Here is a 16,606-nt window from a genome sequence, read left to right on the forward strand (position 1 = left end):
GGCCGCAGGTGCATTTGTGAGACCGAATGGCATGACAAGCCACTCATAGGAACCATAGCGCGTGCGGAAGGAAGTCTTCCATTCATCGCCTGCTGCAATGTGAACCAGGTGGTAAGCATGCCGGAGGTCGAGTCTGGTGTAGACTGTGGCACGGCTAGGTGCGTCAAGGAGGTCAGAGATGCCAGGGAGTGTGTTATGGAAATGGGATTTTCCCATTTCTAGCCTCTTATGGGCTCTATGCAGTACAATATCACGTGACATGTAAATAAGAAGAACTGAACCAACTATTATCACCCAAAACACCCGATGTCCATGTTATTGTAAACACCACTGTTACAACATCTGTTACATTAATTGTAACATCTTCTCAATGTCACGGCCCCCTCCTGCACCCAAACGCTATAGAAATGGTCCAATTAGGCCCCATTTTTATAACAGAGTGGGTAGCGATCCTTTTTGGTGATCTTGTTCAGCCCTCGGAAGTCAATGCAGAGATGGAGGGATCCATCCTTCTTGTGGACGAAGAGGACCGGTGCCGCGTGAGCGGAAGTAGCAGGACAAATGAACCCGGAGGCTAGGTGTTCATCTAAGAACACCCGGAGGGCCCCGAGTTCCAAAGTAGAGAGAGAGTACATAGTACCCAAGGGTGGTGAAGTGCCTTCCTCTAGGTCGATCTTCAGGTCGTGCTCACGGTGCAGTGCCAGTGTCAAGGCTTTGCTCTTACTGAACACATCCATGAACTCGTGATACTCCTTCGGAACAGCCGAGAGGTCGACGGAATCGGTGTGGGATGAGGCAGCCCTCAAGCGGCTGTCCTCGGAAGGGATGGTTAGGCTGAAGGATACCGATCCTTCAAGTTGACAAGCCTTCGTGAATGCAGAATGGCTGACGAACTCGATAGATGGTAACGGAGGAAAGGGAGCCTGTGACTGAGGTGCTGGCGGAGCATCAGATGGTTGGATGTCGGACGACGGCAGTGGTGCCAGAGACGATGGGGGAGAGCTCAGAGTAACTGTCTTGGTAGGTTCAGAAGTTCGGAACGTAATACTGCTTGAGACCCAGTCAATCAACGGATTGTAGCGGGTAAGCCAGTTGTGTCCTAGGACTAGGGAACATGATCCATCCAGCGATGTGACAAAGAAAGTCATGGGGGTGATGTTTCCAGAAGCGAAGCAGAGGGGAATATCGACGGCATGGGTTATGATTGAGTTGGTGCTACCGTCGAATAGGCATAGTTGTAGGGGTTTAATCTGATATGTCTTCAAGGCCAACTTCTTTACGAATGTGTCGTCGATGAAGCAGTCCAAAGACCCAGAGTCTATGAGTGCAGGTACGTTCTCATAGGAGTGGAAAAGTTTATTTTGTGTCCTATCATTGGACGGAGGAGAAGGGACAGGAGAAGAGAAAGAAGAGAAACGGAGAGAGGTGGATCGATCTATGGAAGTAGTCGGAGGGGGTGGAGGAGAGAGTGGTACATCAGCAACACTATCTACAATGGGTAGAACATTAACTGGAGGGTCAACATTGAGAGGAGAAAATAGACCATTTGAAAGAGAAAAGGAAATGGGAAAATGGAGGGAGGATAAGTTGGAGATGGAAGACGCATTTAAATGCACTTCTTTGAGCACACGGAGGGAAGAATCGCAACCCCCAGTCCGTGCGGAGTCCACGGGGGTGCGGACTAATTTTTTGCTTCTGCAGAAGCAGATCCTTGCTCCTTGGTCTGGGCCAAACGGGCCTTAGACGTGCGAGAAGAAGACTTGGGACAGTCCTTGACCATGTGGCCAGACTGGCTGCAGAACATACAAAGTTTCTCGTTGAGACAATGCTTACACTCTTGTGGCGTGAGCTTGCTGTTGTCTCCGAGTTTTGATGAAAGGTCCGGTTTAGCGGAGCTGGCCTTGGACTTCTTATTGTCCTTTGGAGGCTTGCTACCGGAAGCGGAGTTGAAAGAGGAGGAGGAAGGGATGGGGTCGGAACAAGAAGCAGTGGTGGACTTGTCGAAAACGTTAGAGGAGGGTTCCGCGTGATGTGTAACTTCAGATTTACGCTCCCAATAGCACGCATCGAAAGTTTGCAACAAGGTGCGAAGTTCAGAAAGAGTAGAAGGTTTACCTACTCTAGCAATATTGTCCTTGATACGTTCCAGCAGTCCGTTATAGAAAAAACAACGAAGCGCAGCTTCTCCATAACCATGAAGTTGAGAGGCATGTCGGTTGAACTTGACGACGTACTTATTGATGTGGTGCCCATCCTTCATGTCCAGGGTCATTAGTTGAACTTTGGCGTCGCCCACAGGATCGTGAGGACCGAAGTTGGTTTGAAGTTTGTTGACGAACTCTTGATAGTTATTCATCCATCGTGGACGAAGCATAGAATTTTGATCGAATACTGTAGATCTGGCTCAAACCAATTGAGGGCCATTCCCTTGAGGTAGGACTGTGCGAAGATGACCTTAGTGCGGTCGCTAGCAAAAGCGAGGGGACGGTCCTGGAAATTAAGTTCACATTGGACCAGAAATACTCAGAGTTCTCGGGGATCTTTCCTGTCGAACTGTTCGGGCTTGCGGACCTTGGTCCAGAGAGCAGAGGATGGTGGAGGTGGTGGGCATCCGGTGTGACGAGCCAAGCTGGCAATGGCTTGGGCTAATTGTGCAATAGCCATGTTGGGGATGGGTTCGGCATCATCGGCGGTTGGGACAGTGGGGATGGGAGGATCAGCAGGAGGAGGGTCGACGAAGTCGGGGACCTCGGAACCGAGTCCAAAGAAGTGAACGGGGTCTATGGGTTGTTCCATGGTGTCTCCGAAATCAGAATCTGCAACTGGTGATCGATTCCTAACGGGACACATGATCGGAGTTGATGGGAGAGGGGTTTCTAGATTAGAAAAGCTACAAAACTCAACTGGGTTTCTTGCCAATCGACTAGGACCAGGCTGTGAGGGTTCTGGGGATGGTGAGGTGGAGTTGGGAACTAAGGTGCATAGTTGCGAACGAGTGTGAGGGGCTTTTGGTGCCATACAAGATGTGTACTAGTCAGGGAGTAATAAAATACTGTCAGAGACCAGGTTGAGACGAGGGAGTGTCTCCGTGACGGAGGGCTTCGGCCTCAGCGACTTATGCCAGGAGCGCTGTGCCAAGTAACATGTCCGTGCCCTAACTTACTAAACTGGCAACCAGAACTGAAGGGGGTAAACTCTAGTTGATTTTATTACTGAGGTGTAACCTATGTACAAGTTGAGTATATATATAGTTACAACAAGGGCGGGTCCGCAAACGGCGGAGGCAAGTGGAGCAGAGCTAATGGGGTTAGACATTAGCTGATTGAATATTACCGATGAGTTGGGTTACGGGGTTAACGGAATGGTAGGCGATAACCCAGAAATGGAAAGGAGGGATAGGCCCAAAGGTGGGCTTTGCAGGGCAAGCAAGTGTATTGCCCAGCGGAGGCGGGGGTGCGCTAGCGGATGTCGGAGCTGTCCGGAAGCCTTTGGGGCTCCATACTTAGGGAGGTGTAGGTAATAAATTGAAAAGAGGGGGTGGTGACCATCGAGGGGTACCAAGGTGATTGCGGAATACAGGAGCTCCGAGGTTAGTGAAGAAGGAGCAGAGGTAGACCGGAGGGGTCGGAGGGAGTGGAAGTCGATGGCCAGGGATGGATATGACAGGGAGGCTGTGAGTGTTGTTGGAGAAAAGGATAGAGGTGGGGGTTCGGTGCGACATATTATACTGTGGTTGAGTTAAAGGTAGTGCCTAGCACCGTTACTAGTGAGATGTTAAGCACCCACATGTTGGATTACGCATTTATGTTACCATTCAGGCAACAGCACAGCGCTAGCGTGCAACATCCCAAACACGCGACACTGCCTTCCCGATTGGATTGTGCACCAATCACCTTGTAGCATGGCTTTGATGTACTATAAAAGGCGCCATAGTTAAATGCAACAATAGTCAGCTTAAGTACTTACCTCAGTCCCTTGGTATCACACGAGTGCAGCTGCTGATGGCCAGTCTACTCATAACAACAGTGTGCAGTAAAGATGTAACGCCTTGCGATTTTTTGCCGATGCCCTAGTACCGGTGACAGGTTTTGAGGTCAAAGCGACATGTTGGTAAGCATTCAATGATTTGATAGTATGAGAAGGCTTACACACATTATGGTCGTTCTATCTCAGAGCCGCGTGACATTGGAATCGGCCCTGGACATGTTTCTTTTGTGCTGTGTGACTCTAGTTGGTTGTTGAAGATAAAACAATGGTCTTCATGTTTCCTTACATGTGTTAACTTCCGCCAGAAGCTCTACCAATATTATGAAGATGGCACAGTCATGACACGAATGTGAACCACACATAAGTGCATTGTTCCAAGAGAAAGGGCACACCTTCACGTGCTGCTTCTAGCCTCCCCTGCCCGCGATCAATTCCTCATTTCTGGCTAGATTGAGGCATGGCGAGTGAGTTGTATCACGGAGTGTGAGATTGGGATTGAAATTAACCCGAGGGCCAACATAAACAGGGCCAAACAGATCGACACAACGCATTGAAGCCCAACTCCCTCAGTTGCAACATCTCCATTACTAATGGGTCTCTGCTACTCTGTGTCCAGCAGTTGTATCTGTTAATAGGTCCAAACTTAGGGCTCCATCACTCCTATGGACCACAGCTTCTCGGGAACGCCACAGCTCGTAGATGCCCACTAGCATCTTTGTGATTTTGCGGCAAGCAAGATGGGTCTTCTGCTGTTGGAAACATGAATAAAGGTTCCTCTTTGCCATTTGTATTGTCCGCTGCCTCACTTTCCCAGTAAAGTCGCTATATCAGGTGCCTTTGGAAAATCTTCTGGGCACTTTGGGCTCGATCGATGAGGAGTGGCGTCTGTGGCGATGGGGCTTCTTCGTGCGGTCCCTTTGCATTGATGTGGATGGATCTTGAGGGTTGGATACACGAGTTTTGGTTAATTGGTCGATTTTTGGTGCGCTCGCGTTATTGTTTCTGACTTTTGCCCCTGAGTCGCCATTCTGACGTTCTATGATGCACTTAGATTCCTTTCCTACTCCCATTTACCCTTCCTTATCATCCATTTCCATCCCGACACGTTTGCTACTCCCTGTTTCGAAAAACTCGACCTCACGCGCTTTTATAATCCGGCGCTTCTCATGATCATAGAGCACCCAAGCGCTCGCCTAAATCTGATGTGGATTCCTTCGACAGCTTTTCTGGAAGTTTTCGGGGACATGAGCGTGCGCGATGCACCCGAAGAGCCGAAGAGAAATGAGGCTTGGCCGCCTTCCAAAATCAACATCAATATCAAAATGTGTCGTAATCGCAAAACCGGACATGATGAACTCAGGATTGGGGAGGTGGGCAGTTGTAGATCGCAGCGGATCCTCGAATATATGTCATAACATGTGTTACAAGGTAGTAATATTATAGCTGAAAAATTATGGCGTATATAAGTTTTGATGATAAAATCCTCCTCATGCAGGATTTTAGATAACCTGGAACCCCAATCCTGTCATGCATGCTGTAAACACTGAGTGGATATTGCACAGCAACAACCATCCCAACTGCTTGGCGGTAATTATTCACTACATGTGAAGGGATGCTTGCCATGTTGGGCCTAAAGGCTCGCCGCATTATTCGCAAGTACTCCTCATTGAGATCCTTGGGCGCATCTTGGAGGTCGAGGAAGTATCGAAACTCTAATTTGAGGACAGAACCCCCTTGAGTCCGAAACCAAACTTCCCGTATCCGGATCGAGGCCATGACAGGCAAACCACGGCAAGCCAGAGTAAAGGCATCAAGATCGTCCATCAATGGTTTCCACTGTGACTCTCTGATGCAATCCTTAAGCCCGTCCGTTACCATAATCCGGATCGTGTCGAAAGTCTCGTCTCGTGCAACCTTATCCATGTCTTCACATGGGATGACATGGCCCCGATTCCGAGATTTATCCCAAGCCGAAACAACTTGAGATTCAGGGCGAGAACTGACCAGTATGGAAAACGTTGAAGGCAGCTCCTCAAGCACAAGTACGAGGCTCATCAGAGTCCCAAGTGCCACTGAATCCCCACATTCATCTAAACCATCCAAGATGATGGTGAAGCGTTTCTTGCTTGCGGACATTATGCCCTTGAGACCATTCATCGGCTCCAGAATCAAAGTCCTCATTTGTTTCTCCAGAGGAAGACTGAGAACCAACTCCGAATTCGGCTGTCGAAGGCGTTTCACAAGCGAGACCTTGAAGTCCCCATTGAAGTTCGCAAGTTGACGTGCCAGTGTAGAAGGAAATTTCTCCAGAGAATCGAGGCCCGTCCCCTTTTGATTTTTGTCCCAAAAGAAAGAGGCTGCAAGAGCACCTTCCTTCTCAAGTATCGATGCGATGCTCATAGATACCGCCGTCTTCCCTGTGCCAGGGGACCCACGGAGCCATACGAATCGGTTTCCGGCCCGCTTCAAATGATTGAGAAGGGATGTTTGTATTTGAAGTCGTGTACTTGGAAGACACTTTGACTTGCTCTTCACGTAGGTGTGCTCGGCCGCAACTCGTGGAAGCTGCTCGAGTTTTGCTGAAAGATGTAGTGGTGATGAAAGAGCCTAATATTGGGAAGAGCGAAGTGACATACATTGCACCGATGCTTCAATTGTGCGAAGAAGCGTTAAAGTAGTTGCTTGTGTCTGTTGCAAAATGCACATCAGCCAGTCAAATCGAGGGCTTGGGGGCTCTGATGGAGAGACAAACCTCAAACGAGTTAAGGGCATCATTTATACACGCCTTCACACCGGTTATCCTCTTGGCAATTTCACGCGCTAAGAACATCCTCTTTGCCCGATTTTGACTTTTGAGCAGCTCGATCTCGTTTATCTGCTGTTCCAGGGCCCTGAAAATAGGATTCTTGGATTGGAAGAGCAGCGGCTGTGGGAGTAGGTGGACATACAAGTGAAATCTTTTGATCAACTGAACCACCTCGGGAAGGATTTGGCCCGTCAACAGCTCGAGTGGCTGCAGAATGGTGACATAAGCCCTTCGGATGTCGTCATCCAATCCTTCAAGATCATCATCGTTTCCACCGACAGACTGTGCACATCAAACAAACATGAGATCGAGCGAATGATATGTCCTCTTCTATCACGGAAACAGAAAGATTAGCTAACCTCGTAAACTTGGAGCCACGTCAGAAGTAAATTCGGAATTGTGTCAAGACCCCGAACCGGGGCCAACTTAAGAGCCTGGGCTGCAGTTTGTAGAACCAGCGTTATACCGCCAATGATTACTTTTTTTCGATCATTCTTTAGGCTGGCTGATGGAGTGACCGTGAGCTCCGATATGCCAGAAACGTGGATACCCTCACAATCCAATTGTGCGTGGACGTTCAGGTGATCGCCGGGTGTGGTATACGACCCAAATGCCTCAAGGAGATCATCAATATTGTCGGTAGGGGTGAGGGGAGATGGAGGTAGCACTTTATCATCAACGGATGGCTGGTGGGGGGTGCGGATGGTCTCGACTGTTCACCAAGATCGGGAGTGCTGGGCTTGCTACGATTGAGAGCAAATTTCCCCCAGATCTTCCACAATCTGCGGCCCGTGGAAGATGCTGGTTCCGTCGGATCAGCGCGGCGACCACCGGAAGGTACAGGCTGAGCAGCCACTGCGGGCTCAAGATATGAAGGTCCCGTCGACCCTCTGAACTGATAGCGATGGGTGTTGTCGTGATCAGAAGATACATTGGGACTAGTGACATGGACCTGCGAAACAGGGGACTCCGAAGGGGTCAAGGGATGCGATGCTTGCAAAGACGAGCCGGGAGTGGGACGCTTTCCTTTGTTACGGGGACGAATAATCTTGGATGTATTTTTTTCAGACATTGCGCCAGTGCGATAGCGCTCGCGTGGAAGGGTGAACGAAGGACAGTACTAGCGCAATTGCGCGCCGCATGCACATGATGCGTATGAAAATGCTTTCGTAGAAGGAAGCTGGTTCAATCATAAATCAATTGGTTGCACAGGACTCAATAAAGCAAGTGTTGTCAAACTTACTTCGTTTGGGAAATTGCAGAGCCGCAACGTCCGAAATTTTGCTCGGTGTATTGACTTGCTTTTTCCCGCTTTACAGACTCCTATTGCGTAGAGGCGCCTGACATGCGTAGCTTGTGCTCTTTAAACACTTCCAGAAATGGAGTATGGCAGAAACAGTACAAAGGCGCGGTTGAAAGGATTCCTTAAGTAAAACGATGTTTTGTTGGCGATGAAAATGCAGGGAATATCAAGTGGTTAGTGCATAACGTGAGTGGCGGAGAGTGCAATGGTGACCAACATCATGATTGAGACATCTTAGAAATTGAGGTTAGATGGCAATGCATAGTGGGCCCAGGAGGTGTTGCTGCCGAGTCCATTCATCATCCCGACGGAAACGCTTGTGACGGGCATTGTGAGTATCCCAAAAAGACTTGTACTTGTGAGCGTGTAAATGGTTTGAGTAGCATTCATACATGGCGTTCCCGACGAAAGTGCCACTGAAGAGGTTCTTCCAGGGGCCCTTTATGATGTGGACCACGGCGGACGAGCTAGCGTATAAGCAGACAAAGTCCCGTATTTGCACTGACACGCGAAAAAGGCACAGTCGCACGCTGGCCATATTTACAGATTGAGTCCTCGACAGATACAATCCTGATTAAATTATATTCCAGACCTCTTTGTAACCAGCGAGGAGTGGAAAGATGGTCAAGATAGGCGGGGAATCGGACGACATGAATGAGAAGAAATGCGAGATTGAAATCTCGACTTGCGTGAAGTTCGGAGTTCCAGACTGGCGTCCTTCTCCTGTACAATATCCGGGGTCGATATTTTCATTTGGGGACACTAGCTACGCACAATGATTAGTTCGATGATTCCTTCTCTTCATTGCCGAGTTTACCACTTCCCTTGCCCAGATCAGCTCACTCGCCGCGCGGAGCTGGCCGAAGCAAATCGTACTGTATTGAGGTCTCGCTTGGGAACATCCTGAGCTCATTTTTGTCATCCTGTTGGATCCTTGTAGGTCTTGTGCAGGTCTAGCTCCCCGCGTGATAAATTTCAGAGTAGCTAGCACACGGGTACATCAAGATAACGGAATGCCGAGGCTGAACCGGCTCTTTCCCTATCTGGTGGCAATAACGACAGGTGGGCTTGTTCTACAGCTCCGTCATGGCTTGGGATGCAAGCAGGTCCGGGTGCTGACAAATACATGATGAAGGAGTATCATCTAGTATATATATTTGGCAGGAGCCTTTGAAGGAAGCGATGATGGAGAGAGGTGAGCTCCACAATTCCTACTGATTTGCCAGCAAACTAACAGGACGGGAATACGCTGATTCCACTCGCGAAAAACGACACGTAGGGAAGGTGGGAGAGCCGACAATTATAGAGAGGCCAGCCCATATTAAGTCCAAGGAGGAAGAGTATTGAGGCCATAGAGCCGAAAGCGAACAACGGAAGCATGGTCCCCGAAAGGAGAAGTAGGCATAGTATTTTATATTGCTTCTTACAGTAAGTACCAAATCCTGGAGTCCCAGGAGAGCAGAGTTCGCGATCTCCTTAGGCTTAAAGGAGGCAGGGTGACGGAGGATGCTGAAATTATTTCAATAGAATTCTGGTGTCCTGAAGTCGCAACGCATTTTTTGCTGATTTCAACGGTTGTCCACTTTAACGCGGACAGATTGTGTACTGAGACGTGAGATGAAAGTGCACCTGCGAAGGCTGGGTTAAATTTCAATATGTGCGTGCACACTGTTGTAAGTCATCAATCCAAACGTCCTTAACACGCACCCGTCAGGTCCACTCCCAAGGAACGTATTGCTGCGCTGCAAGCCAACAGTGGACTTACACCTCCTGGGAACGGATCGTCACGATTTTCGACTCCATCTCCAGGCCCGCAGCGCTCGCCGTCGGAAAAGGTGCCTGCGAATCGCTTGAGCGACAAAACAGCGCGTTTCGACAAACTCAGCAGGGCACCTGTGCGGAGAAGTGGCTTTGGATTAGGATCTCCGCCTCCTCCCGTGCCAATTCCGTGAAATACGAGTCATTCAAGCGATTTATGGAGTAAACAGTTAGCCACTGATGCCAAGCTGACTCGGAGCACATCAAGCCGCTTTTCAAGGGAACGATCTGAAGAACAACCCACCTCTCCATCTGAGCCGCGTCCCTTTGAAACAATAAAAGCTCGTCCACCGTCGATTCTCTCTGCACATAGTCTTTTGGAACGCGGACTGATATCTCCTCAAATAACTGGAGAACCGCTTAGTCTCCCAAGGAGATCACAATCGTTGCGCCCTGAATCCCCTACACCATTGCCCAAAAGCCTAGTTTCTTCTGTTGAGGAACCTATGGCTATGCTGACGACCACCGTGTCTAATTTTCCAGCTTCTCCGACCCTGCGTCCGACGGATGCCACGAGCTCAGTTGCTACTGAAATAGACGTGCCAAGTGAGAGAGCGGGACTTACCCCCTTGACTACGCCTAACTTCTCGAGACCTGTGTCCGCTATGTCACCGAAATTCTGCTGGCCCTTTCTTCTGTAACGTCTACTCGTGCGGTGTCGAGGATCGCATCCAGGGATGTTGTATCCTTAGAAAGCACTCCAGTGAAGGCCCGATCAGAGAGCTTGTCCCCCAAAGATACCTCTCCAAAAACCGAATCGACCCCGCTGCCAGCGTCGATATCGTCTTCACCAGCACAACCATTGATGCCTGCTCTGATACGCACCCCTGTCGAAAGTGGGCCCCGGCCATCCACACCTTCCTATCTCGCTCAAGCGGCAGCGTATTTTCCGCCTGCCCGAAATCCAAACCGACAGAGCCACATTTTCCGGGTCCCTCGTCTATACGGTCTCTTTCTCCAACTCCTCGCAACCCTTCCTGTGAGTCCCCGTCACGTTCCGCTGCCTTCGGACCGCCGAAAAGGATTTTGGAGACCAATGCCTCAAGGTGCTTGGATACAGAACCATCAAGCTTATTACCCCCCTTCAATGCGGCACGCCCAATTCTTGTCGGTTTTATGCGCCAAGGTTTACTCTGACATGCAATAAAGCCTCTATATCTAGCATTGATGGTATTTTTATTAGGAATCTGTCCCCATTTTCGAGAGATAAGGTCATTTTTAGACCTTTTCCCAGCTACCTTTTGCGGAATGACTTGGCGATCCGGATATCGCTCTGGCACGCCATCGTACTAGATGTGTGTCGTCAGCATCTACAGCGACTCTCAGGACTGTGCCCACTGATGGTGTCGTCACGCGATTGGGGAAGAGATTCTCCACAAAGCTGGCTTCATCAATAACCAACTTTCAGTGGTTTGGCCTACTACGTCGCGCAAGAGAGGTCGAGCTGCATCCTCTCTTTGTTCCTCAAACTTGAATGCTATTTCGTCTTTGTCAACGCAGAGTGATTTGGAGGTTATTGTTTCATCTCGCTTGTTCGAGACCTTCCAGACCATTTGCTTGCCACCACGGATGAATGATCTCCAACCTCATGCCCCTCCGTCTCAGGACACACCTAAGCGCCCCACCTATCGAAATACACGTAACACGATATCTAGGCCTTCTTCGTCCTCATCCCATTGTCCAACAAGGCTGGGGTTTGAGCCCCAGCTGAGGTCGCGGAGGAGCTCGCGAGCGCTCCCTGCATTGTTCTCGTCGTTCCCTTCCTCATCCAGCTCGGAGCGAGACTATGACAAAATCCCAGGCTTCATTTCATCCACTCATCCATCGTCGACCAATCCATCATGGACCCCATTGATGCCCAAGGATGAATGTTCCCCAGGCGCGAATCTCAGTGTAACCAGATTTGAACCGACTGTTTGGGGTCGTCGGCCATCCGGTCGCAGACCACCGCCGAGTATAAAGGGGAAAGTAGGACGACTACGCCACGGAAGGGCCTTCTGGGATCCTCTCGCCATGTGGCGTGTTGACCTCCGGCGTTCGAAGCCTTTTGCCCCGGATGTACGCTTCTGATGTTCATGAGATTTCGCATTGAAATTGCCATGCGAAATTCATCCTCCAGTTTCAGTCGACGACGGAATATCTGCTGCCTAACTTCCTAGTATTTAGCCTGGGTGCTACCGGAAAACTGTACCTTGGGTTGTCAAGTGACATCATTCCTGAATGCTCGCCGTCTCTAGAACACCAGAAAGTTTCGGACAGTGGAATTGATGCTCTGGGACCAACGGTCATTAATCGCCGGGTGCATCATGGATCTAGACACAGTGACGTAGAACCGAATGCGGGGGGTGTTAAGTGTGAGGAGAGGCTATGGCGAAGCATGGCGCGTCTCTTGCAGATACGTTAAAGTACTTTCCGTTTCGTATGTTACTGGGATTGAAAATTGATATATCCTAGACTCCTTGACGCAAATTACTCGGTGGATGTAGAATTAAGATCTTTGTGCAACGGGATGGATATAGTGAATTTTATGCTTGCTGGGGATAGCACGACCACCAAGGTAGATACTACACTTGTAACCAAGGTCCCTTTACTAATGCGACTGGTAGGCACGGTCTTTCAATGCCAACTTGACGAGTACATGAGTCAACAGTCATTGATTGGTTTAGGAGTGTTGGAAAGTGAGTTCAATTGACGTGAGCGCGAAATTAAACATGAAACCCCGATTCTGCCGTCATCCTCAACCCATTCAACCATCCAGCGCCGCCGTAAGCAGTTAGACGGAGGAAGAACCAATCTTCGTGCTGCGCGAGCGATACTTCGAACAGGGACCTTCTTGCTGAACTGGGCTTGTTTACATCTCGCAAGAGTACAGACAGCTATCCCTTGAAAACTGGACATTGTTCTTCTAGGGTGCGCTTCTCATCCCAGGAGGCAATGCTTCAGGCCAGGCGGGCAACTGTGGTGCGGTCGCTGGAGTGTATCTCCCCCATAGAGCCAACATCTCCCCCAACAGATCGCTTGTTGGGAGCCGCAGCCTGATCAAAGACCCAATTTCTAGCTTGCATGGACCCGAATGCATGTTCTGCCCAATTTCCACAATTAACTTTTACTCACCACCTACCCTGACGATAGGTTCCCTCCCTTTTCCAAAGGTGTGATGTATAGATTTGAGTACGCCGTGTTCCTTCCCAACAAGGACATTGAAAAGGTAAGGTTCGTCAGATTCAGGCTGTGAACACGTTACCGACTTCAGCTGGCACAACTTGCAAGCCCTGGACATGTGACACACGCTGCCAAATCACAAAAGCCTTCTTTTGGCCCTCACCGCCAACGCTGCGGAAGGCGACTCCAATCTGCAGACAGTGCGCATGCTCGAGCTTTTGTTATATATATCATTCTCATAGCAACGTTTTTTAAAAGGCAGCAACCGGGAATCCCGAAATTTACGGTCGATCCAAACCACAGGTGAAGACATCGATGCCTGCAACCCGGTCTCTGCATCAACATATGGAGCCGAATCTCCTACACACAGACGGACATTCTTTCCCCCAATCACCCTCCCCGGGTTTTGGCAAACCCGTGACGTGCGACCAGTTTCAACGTCCGTTAAGTCCACCCCACCCGCAAAGTCGGAAGAGGCGGGGTGAATTGGATCATGTTGACAGGCACCCACCAGAGCCTTCTGGAGTACAGTCAAAGGACACAGGTCCGGATGCCTCTGAAGGTGCGGCCGCGGAACCTGAGGGGTCTCCTGAGTCAGTGCCTCCACCTCTTGATGGCTTGGCAGATGTTGTGATTTTATCCGCTCCAACGCATGAACAAGAGTCGACATTGGAGTCACACAAAGCTCGAAAGCATGAAGTTTCATTTCAGAATGTCTTTTGTTGTACGCGATACCAATATTGCCGCAACACCACACGCGTTGAGATATAGCAAGTTTGGCAGACTCGGAGGGCGCGATGTCTAACAACGTTCGATATCGCGGTCTAGACCTTGGTTGTGCCAACATTAAGCCGCCGGCGTCATATGCTGCATGGCAGTTTTATAATTTACATAGAACCGATGGGCCGAGGTATTCAAGATGAAAACTACACTGTATCGCCAGTCAAGCTGCAGCTGTCCGCTTCCACTTATGGACGCGAGTTTCATCGATATGTTGTCATTATCGGATCGCAATGGCAAGATCCGATCGTTAGGCATCATGCCAACACGCACGGACGCCACAATGATATCGCGACTAATGAGAACTCTAAAAGTGGGGACTCTGAACTCACCTATGTTGTTGACAACCCAAACCTCAGTTTATGAGCGTAAGGACATTCTGGCCTGCGGAACCGAGCGACAACAAGGGCTTGCTGTGATTATGATTATGTAGCGGCCGCGCGGGTAAGTATCATTGCAGCTAATTTTAAGAAAGCACCAATCAACGTACGTACCGGCCGCGGGCGCATGAAGGAACTACGTAGCAGACGGGGTTAACTCTGAACAGTGAAATTCATTTAATTCCCAGAAGAACTCACAGCTCCAAAATTCGGGACGCAAAGAAAGAAAGATTGGACTATATATAAGGGATATGATGCTACTGTTGCGTGCAGCAGTTTTGTATGAGGGAAAACTCCCCTTCGAAACGCGTTGAGTTGGGGTGGGGAAGGCCATCGCCAAATCATGCATGTACATACTGGCAAACTAGCGCCTTGCATGGTCATGAAAATATCCTTGAAAGCAAAAGCCACAAGTCCCGTCAAGACAAGCCACATTTTAAAGCTAATCGATACCACTCACACGTTTAAAACACAACGACAATATCCCCTAGGGGGCCGGGGGTGCCGAAAGTTATCCCCAACCAATCGTTGGCGACGTCAGGGATTTGATCAGCTCTTGCCAAACTCGAGTGCTGGGTGCCGAAAGCCTTCGTGAAAAAATTTGCATATAATACCATGCACCAATTGTAGTGTTGACGGGAACAAGACGTTAGAGCGTTTTCTTACATGACGTTGTTATGTACAACCACACTCATCAAGTAACATAATTCTTAATTTCAATACTCTCCAAATAATCGGAAAACAGTCAACTTAGCAGTTAAGGAGTAGGGATGTACATCACTAAACGACAACTTGGCTGATATCGACGACCACCGGGGCTCTCAGTTTTCCCTGGAGCAGAAATCGGGTCCCGTCCTTGCTAGCCCGAGGAAAGTGATATAGGGTAACTCTGCTCTCATCCTGGAACAGCAGATCACCGTACCAGGATTTATTCTCGCTGGGGGAGGGATTCAGGTTTCTAAAGACTGGGCGGTACTTGAATTCGACAATGAGTTCGACTTGTCCATTAAAGAAGACCAGAGGTATCGAGAATTTGGACTGGATAGAAAGAAATGGAACCCGCCCTATCACTGAGGAATAGGCAGAGGCTTTATCGTGCCCATCCAACCTGGTCATGTTCGGCGAGAGGTTATAAAAAGGGCATTTCAGCCAGGATTCGTCTGCATTGTCTCTTGAATCTGGCTCGGAACTTTGTACATGGGTTGCAGCCTCTTCCAGGGTCAAATGAATGGCGTGGTCACCAAATACCGGTGTAGGAACGAGATACGGGAGAGGAAGAACATAACCGGGATTGAAAATCCAGAATTCAGAATTTTGCACCCAATATCGAGCAACCAACTCCGATGTATTCGTTGACCAGACGAAAGCGCAGTTCGCATCGTAAGCGCCTGCATATCGGCCTCCAGGAGAGAATCCAACTGTGTGACATAGAGGAGTAGATGAAAGTTGAGGATCGGAAGGAATGAAGAGAGCCGAAGGAGATGCGAGGAGCCGAATGGATGGCTCTCCTGAAAAATATAGGAGTGCCACGTTGTTGTACCAATTCTGAGTTCGAGGAACTCGGACGATAAAGCATCCATTGCTCGACAATGCCGTGATAGCAGGGTGATGACCACTAGGAAGAGCGCCACATGGCACCAAACGTGTGCCATGACTGAGAACGGAGATGTTTCCATGAGTGTCCTCGGTGGCAATCTGAGCATTGGCACCAAGGATAAACTCTATCCAAACTGGATGGTTGGGGGGATCAGACTGGAAGCGAGAGATTGTACGCTGATGGTTGATGTCTGCAACTTCGATGAACCCATTCCCAAAACCGAGGGCGACATGAGAACCATCTTGAGATATCGCTGCACAGGTCACAACTCCATTGCGAACATCATGTTCAGTGAACTCGGCTTCGTAATTAGTTACTTCCTTGCCATATTTATCAAACTTCTTTGGCAGGTTGCTCAGTTTTGCCTCGGCAACCTCCTGAGCATTCCGTACATCCTCACTCAAAGGAATAAAGCCACCGGAAAACTCGCCGGATATGGAAAACACTTGAACGGGATCGGAGAGACGACCATACAATTCATAGAGTGACGATGAGGTGAATGGAAGGAATGATCGATAAACATGCCAAGGATTGAATTCGGGACTACGCCACAAAGTGGTTCCGAAAGCTTCCTTCACCAGCTTCATTGATTTGTGATTCTATACAGCATCAAGTGATGTCATATCATTCAAATACATGAAATATATGTGGAAACTCACGGAGAATTCATCCAAATCATGCCACTTATCCCAAGCCGCCCATTTCGTCCACCATTCAGAAATTGCTAAGAATGGCAACAAGTTTTGTGTCAGGAGTCGTTCAAACTCTCTTTG

At 49.2% G+C, this 16,606-nt stretch overlaps 6 protein-coding genes across 6 annotated transcripts; 1 reads left to right on the forward strand and 5 right to left on the reverse strand.

Moving 5' to 3' along the window:
* Positions 1-5,009: 5,009 nt before the first annotated feature.
* EI90DRAFT_3042082 (uncharacterized protein) lies at positions 5,010-5,431 on the reverse strand. Its single transcript, XM_039059152.1, is given in 3 exon segments — positions 5,010-5,054; positions 5,068-5,214; positions 5,225-5,431. 2 exon segments carry the CDS (start codon positions 5,334-5,336, stop codon positions 5,135-5,137), a joined length of 192 nt encoding a protein of 63 aa, XP_038920459.1. The 5' UTR covers positions 5,337-5,431; the 3' UTR covers positions 5,010-5,054; positions 5,068-5,134.
* On the reverse strand, positions 5,414-7,160 carry EI90DRAFT_2561039 (uncharacterized protein). Its single transcript, XM_039053235.1, has 5 exons — positions 7,153-7,160; positions 6,936-7,075; positions 6,740-6,878; positions 6,624-6,675; positions 5,414-6,566 (listed from the first exon to the last, which is right to left on the reverse strand). Exons 3-5 carry the CDS (start codon positions 6,815-6,817, stop codon positions 5,425-5,427), a joined length of 1,272 nt encoding a protein of 423 aa, XP_038920460.1. The 5' UTR covers positions 6,818-6,878; positions 6,936-7,075; positions 7,153-7,160; the 3' UTR covers positions 5,414-5,424.
* EI90DRAFT_2561110 (uncharacterized protein) lies at positions 7,057-8,087 on the reverse strand. The gene is made up of 3 exons (XM_039053236.1): positions 8,037-8,087; positions 7,153-7,973; positions 7,057-7,075 (listed from the first exon to the last, which is right to left on the reverse strand). Exon 2 carries the CDS (start codon positions 7,863-7,865, stop codon positions 7,371-7,373), a length of 495 nt encoding a protein of 164 aa, XP_038920461.1. The 5' UTR covers positions 7,866-7,973; positions 8,037-8,087; the 3' UTR covers positions 7,057-7,075; positions 7,153-7,370.
* A 2,273-nt stretch (positions 8,088-10,360) lies between these two features.
* Positions 10,361-12,318, forward strand: EI90DRAFT_3118635 (uncharacterized protein; the record flags this gene model as incomplete). The annotated part of the gene is made up of 4 exons (XM_039063125.1): positions 10,361-10,453; positions 10,507-10,893; positions 11,415-11,972; positions 12,034-12,318. 4 exons carry the CDS (start codon positions 10,361-10,363, stop codon positions 12,316-12,318), a joined length of 1,323 nt encoding a protein of 440 aa, XP_038920462.1.
* Positions 12,319-12,853: 535 nt separating this feature from the next.
* Positions 12,854-13,746, reverse strand: EI90DRAFT_3286906 (uncharacterized protein; the record flags this gene model as incomplete). The annotated part of the gene is given in 4 exon segments (XM_039067029.1): positions 12,854-12,996; positions 13,029-13,143; positions 13,163-13,267; positions 13,453-13,746. The coding sequence occupies 4 exon segments, from the start codon at positions 13,744-13,746 to the stop codon at positions 12,854-12,856; spliced, it is 657 nt and encodes a 218-aa protein (XP_038920463.1).
* A 1,128-nt stretch (positions 13,747-14,874) lies between these two features.
* EI90DRAFT_3042104 (uncharacterized protein) lies at positions 14,875-16,432 on the reverse strand. Its single transcript, XM_039059153.1, has one exon. It carries the CDS (start codon positions 16,418-16,420, stop codon positions 15,017-15,019), a length of 1,404 nt encoding a protein of 467 aa, XP_038920464.1. The 5' UTR covers positions 16,421-16,432; the 3' UTR covers positions 14,875-15,016.
* Between the last annotated feature and the right edge of the window lie 174 nt (positions 16,433-16,606).

Source organism: Cantharellus anzutake, assembly GCF_015039405.1.
Source record: "Cantharellus anzutake strain C23 chromosome Unknown EI90scaffold_8, whole genome shotgun sequence".
NCBI classification, from domain to species: Eukaryota; Fungi; Basidiomycota; class Agaricomycetes; order Cantharellales; family Hydnaceae; genus Cantharellus; species Cantharellus anzutake.

Coding starts and splice junctions, on each gene's coding strand:
- EI90DRAFT_2561039 (XM_039053235.1), bottom strand. CDS start 6,817: ATGTTCTTAGCGCGTGAAATTGCCAAGAGGATAACCGGTGTGAAGGCG. Junction 6,676..6,739: donor ATGCCCTTAACTCGTTTGAG/GTTTGTCTCTCC, acceptor ATTTTGCAACAG/ACACAAGCAACTACTTTAAC. Junction 6,567..6,623: donor AATTGAAGCATCGGTGCAAT/GTATGTCACTTC, acceptor TACATCTTTCAG/CAAAACTCGAGCAGCTTCCA.
- EI90DRAFT_3042082 (XM_039059152.1), bottom strand. CDS start 5,336: ATGTCCGGTTTTGCGATTACGACACATTTTGATATTGATGTTGATTTT.
- EI90DRAFT_3042104 (XM_039059153.1), bottom strand. CDS start 16,420: ATGAAGCTGGTGAAGGAAGCTTTCGGAACCACTTTGTGGCGTAGTCCC.
- EI90DRAFT_2561110 (XM_039053236.1), bottom strand. CDS start 7,865: ATGTCTGAAAAAAATACATCCAAGATTATTCGTCCCCGTAACAAAGGA.